Source organism: Pantherophis guttatus, chromosome 6, assembly GCF_059756535.1.
Source record: "Pantherophis guttatus breed Tessera chromosome 6, ASM5975653v1, whole genome shotgun sequence".
In the NCBI taxonomy this organism is placed as follows: Eukaryota; Metazoa; Chordata; class Lepidosauria; order Squamata; family Colubridae; genus Pantherophis; species Pantherophis guttatus.
In genome coordinates, this window is record NC_142068.1 from 85,694,133 (window position 1) to 85,707,157 (window position 13,025).

Consider the following 13,025-nt stretch of genomic DNA (forward strand, 5'->3'; position numbering starts at 1 on the left):
TAATGTGTATCTTGGACTTCTAATAGACTCAGAGCAAATAAGATCCCATGGCAGAAAATTATGAAGGGAGAAAGAGCTAAAGATCAGAGGCTAAATTGAAATTTCTAAACAAGGAGATAATAAAAGCAGACAATTCTAGTGAGAAAAAAAATGCAGGCCCATAGAAGGAGGCAATACTGAAAGCTGATTTAAGAACTGAAAACAAACGAACAAAAAAAAATCTGGGAAATGGAAAGGGCAGAAAGATAATAAAAGTAGAATATAGATATATAATTTGGAACAACAGAGTTCATGTCAGGAAATTAAAACTCAGAATGAAAGACTAAGAACAATCTCTTTTCGATATATTCGTAATAAAAGGGAAAGAATCACAATACATCATCTTTAGTGAAGATGGCAAAATAGTAAGAGGTAACAAAGAAAAGTCATAGCTGTTTATGTTTTATTTAGATTCATTTTCTAACAACATAAATGTGTTCTGCTAATACTGAAATTTGAGTTTGAGAGAAACCTTTACCATTCAATTAACCTAGAATACTAGAAAATTAGCTGGTTGCCTGGCCAAGTTCTTACCATATTTTTTGGAGTATAAGATGCACCGGAGTATAAGACACAGTTTAGTTTTTGGGGAGGAAAATAGGGGGAAAAAAATCTGCCTAGTGGGTATTCATCTAGCTAGCCTCCTTAGTCTGGTCAGCTTCAGCGCATTAGTTTGCTCGTTTTGAGTGTTTGTGTGTGCTTTTTATCCCCTACTTCTATCCCCTAGCTTCTAAAGCACAGCTGAGAGGGAGCAGCAATGAGAAAAGCAGGCAAAGCTCAGAAGATCGCTTCACTCGCTAGCGCCTTGTTAGGGCTGAAAAAAAGCTTCTAAAGCACAGCTGAGAGTCGGATGGAGCAGAAAAGTGGAAGATAGTTAGCGCCTGGTGAAAGAAAAGTCTGACGCTGTAAAAAGTAATATTGCATAGGAACCTGGAATATAAGATCAAGGTTAGCTGGATATGGTCAAACATGAGATGGCAAGATTGAACATCAACATCTTGGGAATCAATGAACTAAAGTAGATGGGAATTGGCAAATTTAATTCAGATGACCATTGTATCTACTACTGTGGGCAAGAATCTCTTAGAAGAAATGGAATAGCCCCTATCTATCTATCTATCTATCTATCTATCTATCTATCTATCTATCTATCTATGGCTGACTGTGTGTATGTATGTATGTTCCAGCATAACTCTGGAACGCCTCGAGCAATTTCAACCAAACTTGGTACACAGATGACTTACTCTCTGGAAAGAAATACTGTGGGGGTAAGACACCCATAACACCCATTGGGGTGTGTGTTCTGTTAAGATACAGCCTGTTGTGCCTTAAAATAGTGTCTGCTGTATTTATTTATTTATTTATTTTATTTATTTATAAAATTTGTATGCCGCCCTATCTCCGAGGACTCAGGGCGGCTCACACATTTATTGCCTTAAAATGGCTTCTACTGGGCAGCACAGAAGAGTTGCCATGGTAACTGTTTCACAGTACTCCACACAGGGGCTCCCTCTAGTAAGGGGGGGAAATCCTAATACAGGATTGGGATAAATAAATATCTGGGCAATGCCGGGTTATCAGCTAGTAGTCAATAAAAGAGTGGGAAAAACAGTACTGATATACACTCTCAGAAATGACAGAAATTCGATTCAAATCTATAGTGAACTATTAAACATCTCAGTAATTCAAGTCATGGAAACAGAAACTGACATTATAGTGACTTGCAAAGTGTGTCATACGTTTCAGCTTATGCCCATACATACTATATATGTATCAAATGTAAACTACTTGAATTACTAGGAAAAAAGTAAAGGGCCTAGAGGCAACTCTAGCCACTCTGAATCTCAATTAACAACGCAAAAAAATCCCAACCTAAACAAGAAGACTACACCAAAATAAAACACAATAGGAAGCAAACAGCTTCTAAAAAAATGAAGCCACCCTGAGTCTCCGGAGAAAGGCGGCATATAAATAGAATTAATAATAAATGAATTAATAAACCCATTATATGAACATAAAAAAGAAAACCAACACACCCAAATCGAACACAATAGGGAACAAACAGCTTCTGTAGAAAATGACCCTACATATGTACTTAAAGAGCAAGGCCAATGGAAATATGTCACTTTTAGAAGAAAACAAGAACCAAGAGCAAAGCCCCTACTATCTACCCTAGCCCATTCCAATCAGGGGTGAAATCCACCAGGTTCTGAAGAACCGGTAGCAGAAATTTTAAGTAGTTTGGAGAACCGGCAAATACCACCACTGGCTGGCCCCAGAGTGGGAATGGAGATTTTGCAATATCCTTCCTCCTGGAGTTTGGTGGGAATGGAGATTTTTGCAGTATCCTTCCCCTGCCATGCCCACCAAGCCACGCCCACAGAACCAGTAGTAAAAAAATTTGGATTTCACCACTGATTCCAATGAAGCCCCTCTGGAACTGAACAATTGCTTTCATAGCCTTCCCCTGGAAGAAAATATGCAGACACCCACAAAAGAGCATTCATCAATAGTTTCTAAAAAAGAGGCACAACCCAGCATTCCTGGGACAAGAAGAAAAGTATCCCAGACTTCCCTAGGGAAAAAAAGACAGATTGTGATAGGAGATTCAATTCTTAGGGGAACAGAAACTATAGTCTGCAAACCAGGCAGTCAATCTAGGGAGGTATATTGTCTCCCTGGAGCAAAAATCAAAGATGTAATTGAATACCTTACTAAAATAATCAACCCTACGGATTACTACCTCTTTCTTCTCCTACATGTGGGGACCAATAACACAACAATGAATCTGAAAATAGTAAGAGATTATGAACAACTCGGGCATAAAGTTAAAGAATGAGTAGCACAAGTGATGTTTTCATCTATACTTCCCAAAAAAGGCCAATATCCAATGAGGAGGCACACGGGTGAAATGCTCCCAGATTGGACCGGATTGCCCGGTCCGGTAGCGATCTTGGCCGTTAATTCGGCGATCCGATAGCGATGTAATGACCCGCCAGGTGTCATTACTTCTTGGTTTTAACCAGGAAGTAATGTGTTTTTTACCTTCTGCACATGCGCAGAAGGTTTTGCGCATGCACAGATCTGCATGTGCATGTGACATGTGCGCACACACGTACTTCCGAACCGGTAAGGAAGGTAAGTAGATTTCATCCCTGGGGGCACAGGATTTTAGAACTGAACCACTAGCTTTAAAACTGGTGTCACCATCAGAACTTTGGCTTCCTAGACCATGGTCTGCATTTCCAGATTTGGAAATGACCCAAAATTGTGTGGGATGCTTAAGAGAAGGCAAATAATATGTGGGAAAAATGGTAACAAGGTCAACTTTAGCAAAGATGATTTTTTAAATCAGGAAACCAAAGTCCTTGGTATCGAATGAGTGAATGCTGGTTGTGTAATAACACCTGCAAAATGATCTAGGAACCACAGTTTATGACAAACTGAATAAGAGCCAGTAGTGTTGTACGGCTGGGAAAAAAAAAAGTTAAATGAACGTTTAGGCTACAATACAAGTCTAATTTCTAATCACAAGAAGTAATTGTTCCATTTTATTCTATTATGGACAGATTACACCTCATTGTATTCTTCAGATATCTGCAATAATATCATAGAGAAAAATTAAGCCCTGCTTTCTCTAGTTCCAGAGCATTTGATATAAAATAATAGACTTAAATAACAGGAAGGCAGATTGTAACAGAATGCTGTGGGTGGGGGTGGGGGGGGGAGAGAATCTAAGTATTAAAAATAGTTTAACTATGGAAATGGTTATCCAGAGAGTGAACAAATGTATTCATTGGATATATTCAAACAGAAGCTACACAGATATCTATCTAGGTTATTTTAATGTGGATTCCTACACTGGCCATGGGTTGAGCTTGATGGTGTAAACCATTTCTTCCAATTCAATATTTCTATAATTTTGTGCTATTAGTAAAAACAAAACAAAACAAAAAAAAGATAAAGGGAGGGGGGGTGTCTCACAATAAAATCTCATGTTGAAATGAATTTCAAATATCATTTTTCCTGCTCTTGTTTCTACTATGATACGGGGTATGACCTGCTTCCTTTGGTTTGGTGTGTCTTGTACCGAAATGTTCATGAAATCTTGCACTCTGTCTCTTTCAGGGCCATGCAATGCTGCTACTTCTCCTAGATTTATCAACTTGACGTTTGAAAAGTAGTTTCTCTTCCTGGTTCTTTTTCCTTTTTTGCTCCAACGCGTTCTTCCAAAATGGCCCAGGATGGAGCGGTTATGGGCTTCCATCCTATGTCATGCCAACAACACTATGTTCAAGCAATGGAGAAGACACCACAGCTTCCTCCTTCAAAGAACGTGATACCTGTTTCTTTTCATCCTTATCACGATCTCTCACCCAATGCTGGCAGGATTCATCTCTTCCGCAAGGGACTGACTTCCGAACCCCTGCGATCTCAGCTTGGCATTTATAACAGTACTGGCTCCCTAACCCAGAAGATAATAAAGATGAGCAACTCTGGAAGTGGCAGCTGTCCCATCTCAGGAAGAGTCACAGCTCCGTGTACTCCGTTGAAAAGTTCCCCCTGTCCCTCGGGCAATCAAGTCCCCCTGGTAGTCCCAGTCACTGGTGGCCAAAGTTCTGTGGTGACCTTTCGCTTTATTGAGAAGGCCAATGTGAAAACTTTAAATGGCTTCCCACTGATAGAATCCAGAAAAGAAAATGGTTTGAGCAGAAGTTTGGAATCTGAAGAGGATTTTCACTTTGAGGCCAATAAGCAAAGGAGCCGAAAGACAAATGCTCAGACACAATATTCCTTACAGCACAAAGTCACGGCATCCCTGAATCCTGTCATTTTGGATAACGGAATGAGCTTCAAAGCACAGACAGATAAATCCTCTTTGAGCACTACAGATGAACAGGACCCAGTGGTTCTCAGTAGTAAGCAGGAGTGTCTTGGGTTTAAGCCAAAACCAGAGATATCTGCTTCAGATCCTCTTCTTGCTGGAAACAGATTTCTTTCAAATGCACAGCCCTCTTTGAGTTGGGGTAATGGAACCCCACTTTCTCTTGGTGCCAGTTGCCCTCCCAGTTCCCTCACTGGTGAGTTGAGCAGTCTGTCTAATGATCTCTTGTGCCATCGAAGACACCCACAGAACAAGGAATCACAGTATCAGGTACTTAGTAAGACCAAATGTTTTCTGGCCAAAATCTATATATATAAAAGCGAAAACCACTCATGCCATAATCACATCTCCAGAACTGTAAACCCTACAAACTTGAAATTTGCCACGTATGTTCCTCTTGGCTTCTAGGTGCTCAATAAGAAAGGATTTTTCGAAATGACCATCAGAGCATTAGTATTTTCTATATTATTATTAACACGCTCTGATGGTAAGGAGTTCTACTCCCCCTCCCCACCTGAAAAGAAATCTGTTCCAAATGCAAAACACAAGCAGAGGAGAGGAATTTCACTTTCAGTTTTACTTTCATAGCAGGAAGCAGCTTTAATATAGAAAACTTGAGCTAAGCCATGCCCAGCCTCCATCCTGTCTCCTTGCTCACACAGCAAATACTGTTTCACTTTCCAAACAGCCCTCTGATGCTAAGGAGTTCTACTCCACCTCCCCACCTGAAAAGAAATCTGTTCCACACTCTGATGTTAAGGAGTTCTACTCTCCCTCCCCACCTCAAAAGAAATCTGTTTCGAATGCAAAACACTTTCAGTTTTACTTTCACAGCAGCAAGCAGCTTTATTACAGAACAGTTGAGCTAAACCACGCCCAGCCTCCTTCCTGTCTCCTTGCTCACACAGCAAATACTGTTTAAGTTTCCAAACACCCCTCAATTCTCTCATACACTGACAGTATGCTGGCCAGATGAATACTGATGGATGTTGTGGGCTGGGACATTCTACTCCCACTCTGTTCCAACTGCCAGTTGCATTATATTAACACATTCTGATGCTACAGAGTTACACATTCTACATTAAGTTTCAGGCTATAAGTGTGAATTTATCAAGCCCAAGCACATAGTTTCGTAGTGAAGCATGGGCATCCAGCTAGTGTTATCTAAAGCTGGACAATGAAAATTTCACATCTAAGGATCCTCCTAAATAAAAGTCTCTCTCCTTTTTACAGGGAAGCTTGTGGGCATATTCACACGAAAGCTCTGCCCATGCCCAGCGTGTTGCCAAGGCCAAATGGGAATTTTTCTACGGCTCAGTGGAATCTCCCAAGACAGGTAACCCACTTGATTCCTTTGGCTTGGTGTGTCCTGTAACTGTATTACAAACATTTCTTTATGATCCCATCACCTTGAAAACGATGTCCTGAGCTCAGATTTGCTATAGATAATGTAAGTATTGTAGCATGCCTATCTACTCATATGCTGAAAATGCAAAATAGAAAGAACACTGTTTTCCACAATATACTAACAATAAAGTACAGTCTCTCTTTTGCTGAATGTCAGCAAAAAATACTAACATGAAATTCAGTAGCAACCCCCCACCCCCAAAATCAGATGCATGAGTAAAAAATAAGGTATTTAGCTATATTAAAACTTAGGGTTTTCATTCAGTTCTTGGTTGCAGCTGCAGTTGGATAGTAGCTCTTAACTTTTTTTACTTGAGATCCAGAGGTGAAGCTTCTATTCAATGTGTTCAAGATCTGTGTTGAGTAAAGAATGCTAGATGTGGCATCATCCAGTCAAAGCTAATCTCTACTTAAATTATGTTATTTAATTTCAATAGATTTGAATCATTCTGTTAAAATCAGCAGCTTATTAAAATGCATAATTTCCAGATGAGTTTATCTCAAGGAAGATCAATATGAGAGCCTAAGAAGTATAAAGACTGAATATATTTTCACAGTATATGTTGTATAACTATTCCTCTTATGGAACTAAATCTTGTTATGTCTCAGAGGAGCAATTGATATATAGTAGTGGCAAAAACTGTGGGAACCTTTTGGGAAAACTGTATTTTCTAAAACTAGCTAATAACATCCCTTTTTTTGGATTAATACCATAAAATTATATATCAATGGAAAGATAATTTAATCAGGAATGTAATGCAATAACTTTTATGAAGGATTTGCTATTAGAATAGCAACTACAGTATAAAGAAGAAAAGTTAAACACGTAGAAAAATGAGATATACAAAAATTATCACCATGTCAGTTAATACTTAGTTGGGTAACTTTTAGCATGAATTATGGCCTTACGTCTTCCCATGGAGTAAACCAAGTCTTTTAGTTCTGCAGCTGTTATAATGTGAAACCAAGATTGAATGATTGCGTCTATTAACTGGGTTTTATTGCTGGGTCGCTTCTGACTAACAAGTTTCTTTAGTCGGCCCCATAGATTTTCAATTGTGTTAAGGTCTGGGCTATTCCCAGGCCATTCCAGCAGTAGAATAGGATTATCTTGAAACTCCATCAAACCTCAAAAATACACTTTTCCCAAAAGGTTTCCACAATTTTGGCCACTACTATAACCTCTACGTCTTGTTGAAAATATATCGCTTCAGACTTCTCTGCATTTTCAATTTGAAATTTGGGTTTCGTTCTCCTGAAATAATCCTTGCAATGTGAGGAACTACTATGATTAAATTTGCTGCCTGATTTTACAAATATAAAATTGGAACTCTTCTTGCAAATGCAGTGAGGAGAATAGGATGTAGGAAGGAGGACTAGTTGATCTTATTATACAAAGTGACTTAAGTGCGATGAATGGAAGGTGCTGGGAGCGGGCAGCGACCCATGGAAGGTGCTTTTGGAGTTACAAGTAGACCTCAACCTATGATCACAATTGAGCCCCAAATTTCTGTTGTTAACAATGACAGTTATTCAGTGAGTTTTGCCCCATTTTATGGCCTTTCTTAAAAAGGGACGTGATGACTCAGTGGCTAAGATGCTGAGCTTGTCAATCAAAAGGTCGGCAGTTCAGCGGTTCGAATCCCTAGTGCCGCGTAACGGGGTGAGCTCCCGTTACTTGTCCCAGCTTCTGCCAACCTAGCAGTTCGAAAGCATGTAACAAATGCAAGTAGGAAAATAGGGACCACCTTTGGTGGGAAGGTAACAACGTTCCGTGCCCCTTTGGCATTTAGACATGCCGGCCACATGACCACAGAGATGTCTTCGAACAGCGCTGGCTCTTCGGCTTTGAAACGGAGATGAGCACTGCCCCCTAGAGTCGGAAACTCATATGTGCAAGGGGAACCTTTACCTTTACCTATGACCTTTCTTGCCACCGTTGTTTAAGTGAATCGCTGCAGTTGTTAAATTAGTAACCCGGTTGTTAAATGAATCTTGGCTTGTCAAAAGGTTGCAAAAGGGGGTCACATGATCCAGGGACACTGCAACCATCATGAGTATGAGCCACTTGCATCTGAATTTTGATCACGTGACTCTGGGGATATTCCAATGGTTGTAAGTGTGGAAAACAGCCATAATTCACTTTCAGTGCCATTGTAAGTTTGAACAGTCACTAAATGAGCTGTTGTAAGTTGGATGCGCGGGGGGGGGGGGGGCTGGAAAGAAAGGATCTCAGGAAACTTTGCATCAGGCTGAAGCTGTTGAATTGTGTCCAGGTTGAAGTTCTCAACCTGTTTCCTCTCATAGCCTCATGATAGCTGTCCTACCTAGATCTGGTTGGGTGTCACTATTTCTGAGGTGACTATAATGAGGCTGCTGTTGCTGTGCCCGCTCTCCTTGGCCAGGTTGCTCATGGTGCGTGCAGAAGGGCAAAGTGCATGGGTGAGAGGAGGCCCACTCCCCCTTTCTGAAAGGAGACCCAGCTTTGTAAGCAAAACATCCTCGGAGATAGGATGGGAGACTACCAGGAGAGGTCTGGAAGAGGGGGCAAGGGGATGGTGAGAGGACAGCAGGGCTGCTGGTGGCCAAGTGCTAAGGCAGGACTTCCTTCAGACCTTCCCTGCCTCTTATTCCAATTTCCCTCCCCCTCTTCCCTTCCTTCCTTCCTTCCTTCCTTCCCTGCACCCAGGAAAAGACGAGGAGAGGGGGAGTGGGTGGCAGTGCTGCTGGGGCTCTAGGAGCTGATCTACAACAACTTCGCAGTGGCCACCCAGGCTGGAATGCAGTCAGCCTTAGTTCTGCCCTACAGGGCCGCCTTGGAGTCAGCGAGGGGCTGGCCCAGCCCAGCCCAGCCTGGTGGTCCCCAGTGACCATCTTGCCCCACAGGCTCACCATGTTCTTAATACTTCCCTTTCATTGGGGATGACAGCTCTCCCCCCACCCCCCACTCGCTGCTTCTGCGCGTGCCCAGGGGGAGGGCCAGACTGGGTAGGGCTGGGCCAATATCGAGGCAGTGAGAGTCTGCCCCTTGCTTTTTCCACGGCGGCCACATGGGGCAGATCTAACCACATCATGTGCCGGGTCTCGCCTGTTGACCTTGAGTTTGACATGTTTGATATAGATGTACTGAGCAAATGTTATACATAAAGAGCCAGAATCACTTTGGAATGGAATGGAATGGAATGGAATGGAATGGAATGGAAGGGAAGGGAAGGGAAGGGAAGGGAAGGGAAGGGAAGGGAAGGGAAGGGAAGGGAACGGAACGGAACGGAACAGAATAGAATTCTTTAGTGGCCAAGTGTGATTGGACACCCAAGGAATTTGTCTTTGGTGCATATGCTGTCAGTGTACATAAAGAAAAAATAAAATACATTCATCAAGAATCATAAGATACAATACTTAGTGATAGTCATAGGATACTAATAAGCAATCAAATCATACTAGGAAACAATAAAAACAATGTAAGTTGTAAAGATACAAGTATCATGGATATAGCTATGAATGGGAATAGATAGATACTAGTAAGGAAGAGAATAATAATAGTAATACAGTCTTAGTAAATAGTTTGACCGTGTTGTGGGAATTAGTTGTTTACCAGTGATGACATTCGGGAAAAAACTGTCCTTGTGTCTTGTTGTTTTGGTGTGCAGAGCCCTATAGCATCGTTTTGAGGGTAGAAGTTGAAACAATTTATGTCCAGGATGTGAGGGGTCTGTAGATATTTTCTCAGTCTTCTTTTTGACTTGATATTCGATATATTTTGAATATCGATATTCAATATTTTGACATTTTTTTTGTAATATGAAATCTCTTTATTCCAGGAATGCCATCTCAGAATGCACTTGATCCTTCACCTCAGCTCCTTGAGAAATCCAAACTCTCAGCGCAAGAAAATCCAGATCGGTTGAGGCCAGAACACAGCCTGTGTCATGTAGAGGTAGAAATTGAGATGACTCCATCACCAGGTAATGCAAAGTTTGAAAACTGTGAAACGGGAATAATCCGCAGAACAGTGAAGTATTCAGAGACTGATCTGGACTCTGTCCCCTTGAGATGCTACCATGAGACAAACATTGATGATATTTTGGCTGAGAAGGAAGAAGTGGATTCGGCCATTGAGAGCCAGAAGGACAGTGAGAGCAATTTTAGTTCCACGGGCATTCCAAGGAAAGCAAACATTATTCCAAATGACCTCTTTTTTCAGCAGGCCATGGAAGAGGATAGCAAAGCTTTAGACAACAAGAACCATGGGAATAAAGATGGTGAAATATCTGAAGCCATGGTACATCACCAGGACAGGTGAGGTGGCCAATAGAATGACAGCAGTGGCTATTGTTTGTTTGTTTGTCTGCAGAGGCCTAATTTAAGGTAAAGGTAAAGGTTCCACTCGCACATATGTACTAGTTGTTCCCGACTCTAGGGGGCGGTGCTCATGTCCGTTTAAAAGCTGAAGAGCCAGTGCTGTCCGAAGACGTCTCCATGGTCAGGTGGCTGGCATAACTCAATGCCAAAGGCGCATGGAACGTTGTTACCTTCCCACCAAAGGTGGTTCATATTTTTCTACTTGCATTTTTTTATGTGCTTTCAAACTGCTAGGTTGGCAGAAGTTGGGACAAGTAACGGGAACTCACTCCGTTACATGGCACTAGGGATTCGAACCACTGAAATGCCAACCTTTCGATCGACAAGCTCAGCGTCTTAGCCACTGAGTCACTGTGTCCCTATGAGGCCTAATTTACATAACAGCATAACATTTCAATGCCATTATTCATTACAGCAATCGAACCTGTTTTCCTGCAATCAGGTAGGCAGGTGTTGTAACAGTCCCCAAGTAACATCAATGTTCAATTCACCTCCTCCCCTCAAAGGAGTTCAAACAAACAAGCAAAAAAATACATTGAAAAAGGAAAATAAATATCGGTATATCCTTTAGCTGTGTAACCAATTAAAAACTCTTCTCTTTACACAAAAAAATACTATCCAGTACAATATTTTGGTACTGTAGCATTGTTTCCCTTGTGCATAAGTGAACAAACATGATAAAAATTGACTACCGTACATTCCAAAATATTTCAAAAGGAAGACAGTTCCATAATTTGGATACTACATTTAAGATATTTTTTTTTTTCAGTTTCTCCCCACACAATTTTTGTCATAGACTAAGATCCACGGTCCAATCAGAGTCCCATAAAAAAAATTGGACTAATGTCTTAGCCTGAAAGAGCTTAAAAGGTAACACCGTTTCATAGTCAATCCAGACCATATGTAAATTGGTTTTTTGGCATTTGCAATTCCCTAAAACTATTTTATCCCCACAACTTTTACAAAAGTTGATCTTTTGTATCTCTGCTTTTCCTTTTATTTTCTTTCTGTTCTACTGGAAAAACTGGATTCCAGCCCCCTAAATAATCATGGATGTTGTCTGTTATTATGCTTTTGCCTGTGAGTAATTTAAATATTAGTGGTGAGCATGTTACCAGCTATAAAACATGGGCGATGTAGGTTAGAAGTGAACTATATTGTGAGGTTTTCTAAAAAAACATTGTAATTTTTATGCAGGAATTCATTGAAACTTGAAAACAAGGTTGAGAAAGGCTAATGTCAGGATTCCAAGTAACACGTCCAACGAAAGAAGACTCCGAGGCTAGAAGTTCCTCAAAGTTCCTTTTTATTAGAGATGTCATATTGGCACGTCTGGGAAAACCTGAATCTGAAAGCTTCCAGGTTTTCCCCACCCAAAGGAAACTCCAAATCCCTGCCCAGCACCCACATGTCCATCACATGGTCCAATCAAGCACTGTCTCAACTGGAGATGCCTCCCAGCCACACCCCTCCAGGTTCAGGGCAAGATGTCCTTGACTCTATGAGAAAGGAATGTTATTATGACTTTATATCACCCATGCTCCACACAATCCCCACTCCCAATTTCCCACAGTAGGAAATGTGGCAGGCCTGAAGATCCAATGCAAAAGATGGCTTCCAGGCCTGACAGCTTATATAACTTCTCTTTCTTTTCTCTTTACCACTGCCTATCATCAACAGGGTCATCAACAGAAATACTCAATTAATCAAGTCTCCAGTACCCTTCCTCTTTGGGCAGAACATTTCCAAGGATAGCATGGATTCATTCAGCAAGCATTTTGAGAGCATCATGGAGTCCCATCGAGCCAAAGGAACTTCTTATACCAGCCTAGATTCCATAGATATCTTGTCTTCTCCCACTCCTATACAAAATGGAACTGTCTTCACCTTTGATCTTCCTACTCTTACTCCAGAAATTCAAGAGGAAATTCAAGACAGTGCTAAAACCATTGAGCAGAATTTTGCCCCTCTAGCTCTTCTGGATCCAGATTCTGGAACCAGTTCTGCCACAGATGTTCCTTGGACTGAACGGGAAGAGGATGCAAGACAAAAATGGAAAAGTAGCTTGCAGAGTCCCTGCCATTCAGAGGGCAGTTTAGGAATTCCTCTGGCCTCCATCATAAGGTGAGTGAATTCCAGGTAGTGAAAAGTGAAATATCTTGTGATTGTTTAAGTGATCATCTTTTTCTTTTGGATATGTGTTGTTGGAAAGAAATTGTAGTTATAGCCTCTACTTTGAAGAAAAACTGACAGATGTAGACAAAATATTTAAGTGCAGAGATATAAATTGACAAGGTACTGATTGTCAAGGCCATAGTTTTCAGAGGTATAA

At 41.1% G+C, this 13,025-nt stretch overlaps 1 protein-coding gene across 1 annotated transcript in view; it reads left to right on the top strand.

Moving 5' to 3' along the window:
• The first annotated feature begins 4,172 nt into the window (after positions 1–4,172).
• PSD (pleckstrin and Sec7 domain containing) overlaps positions 4,173–13,025 on the top strand; it is a 74,914-nt gene continuing 66,061 nt past the window's right edge. The window contains exons 1-4 of the mRNA XM_034424930.2: positions 4,173–5,194; positions 6,158–6,260; positions 10,153–10,630; positions 12,374–12,817. Of these exons, the coding sequence (XP_034280821.2) occupies positions 4,274–5,194; positions 6,158–6,260; positions 10,153–10,630; positions 12,374–12,817 (1,946 nt within the window). The 5' untranslated portion in view covers positions 4,173–4,273. The remainder of the gene's footprint in view (positions 5,195–6,157; positions 6,261–10,152; positions 10,631–12,373; positions 12,818–13,025) is intronic.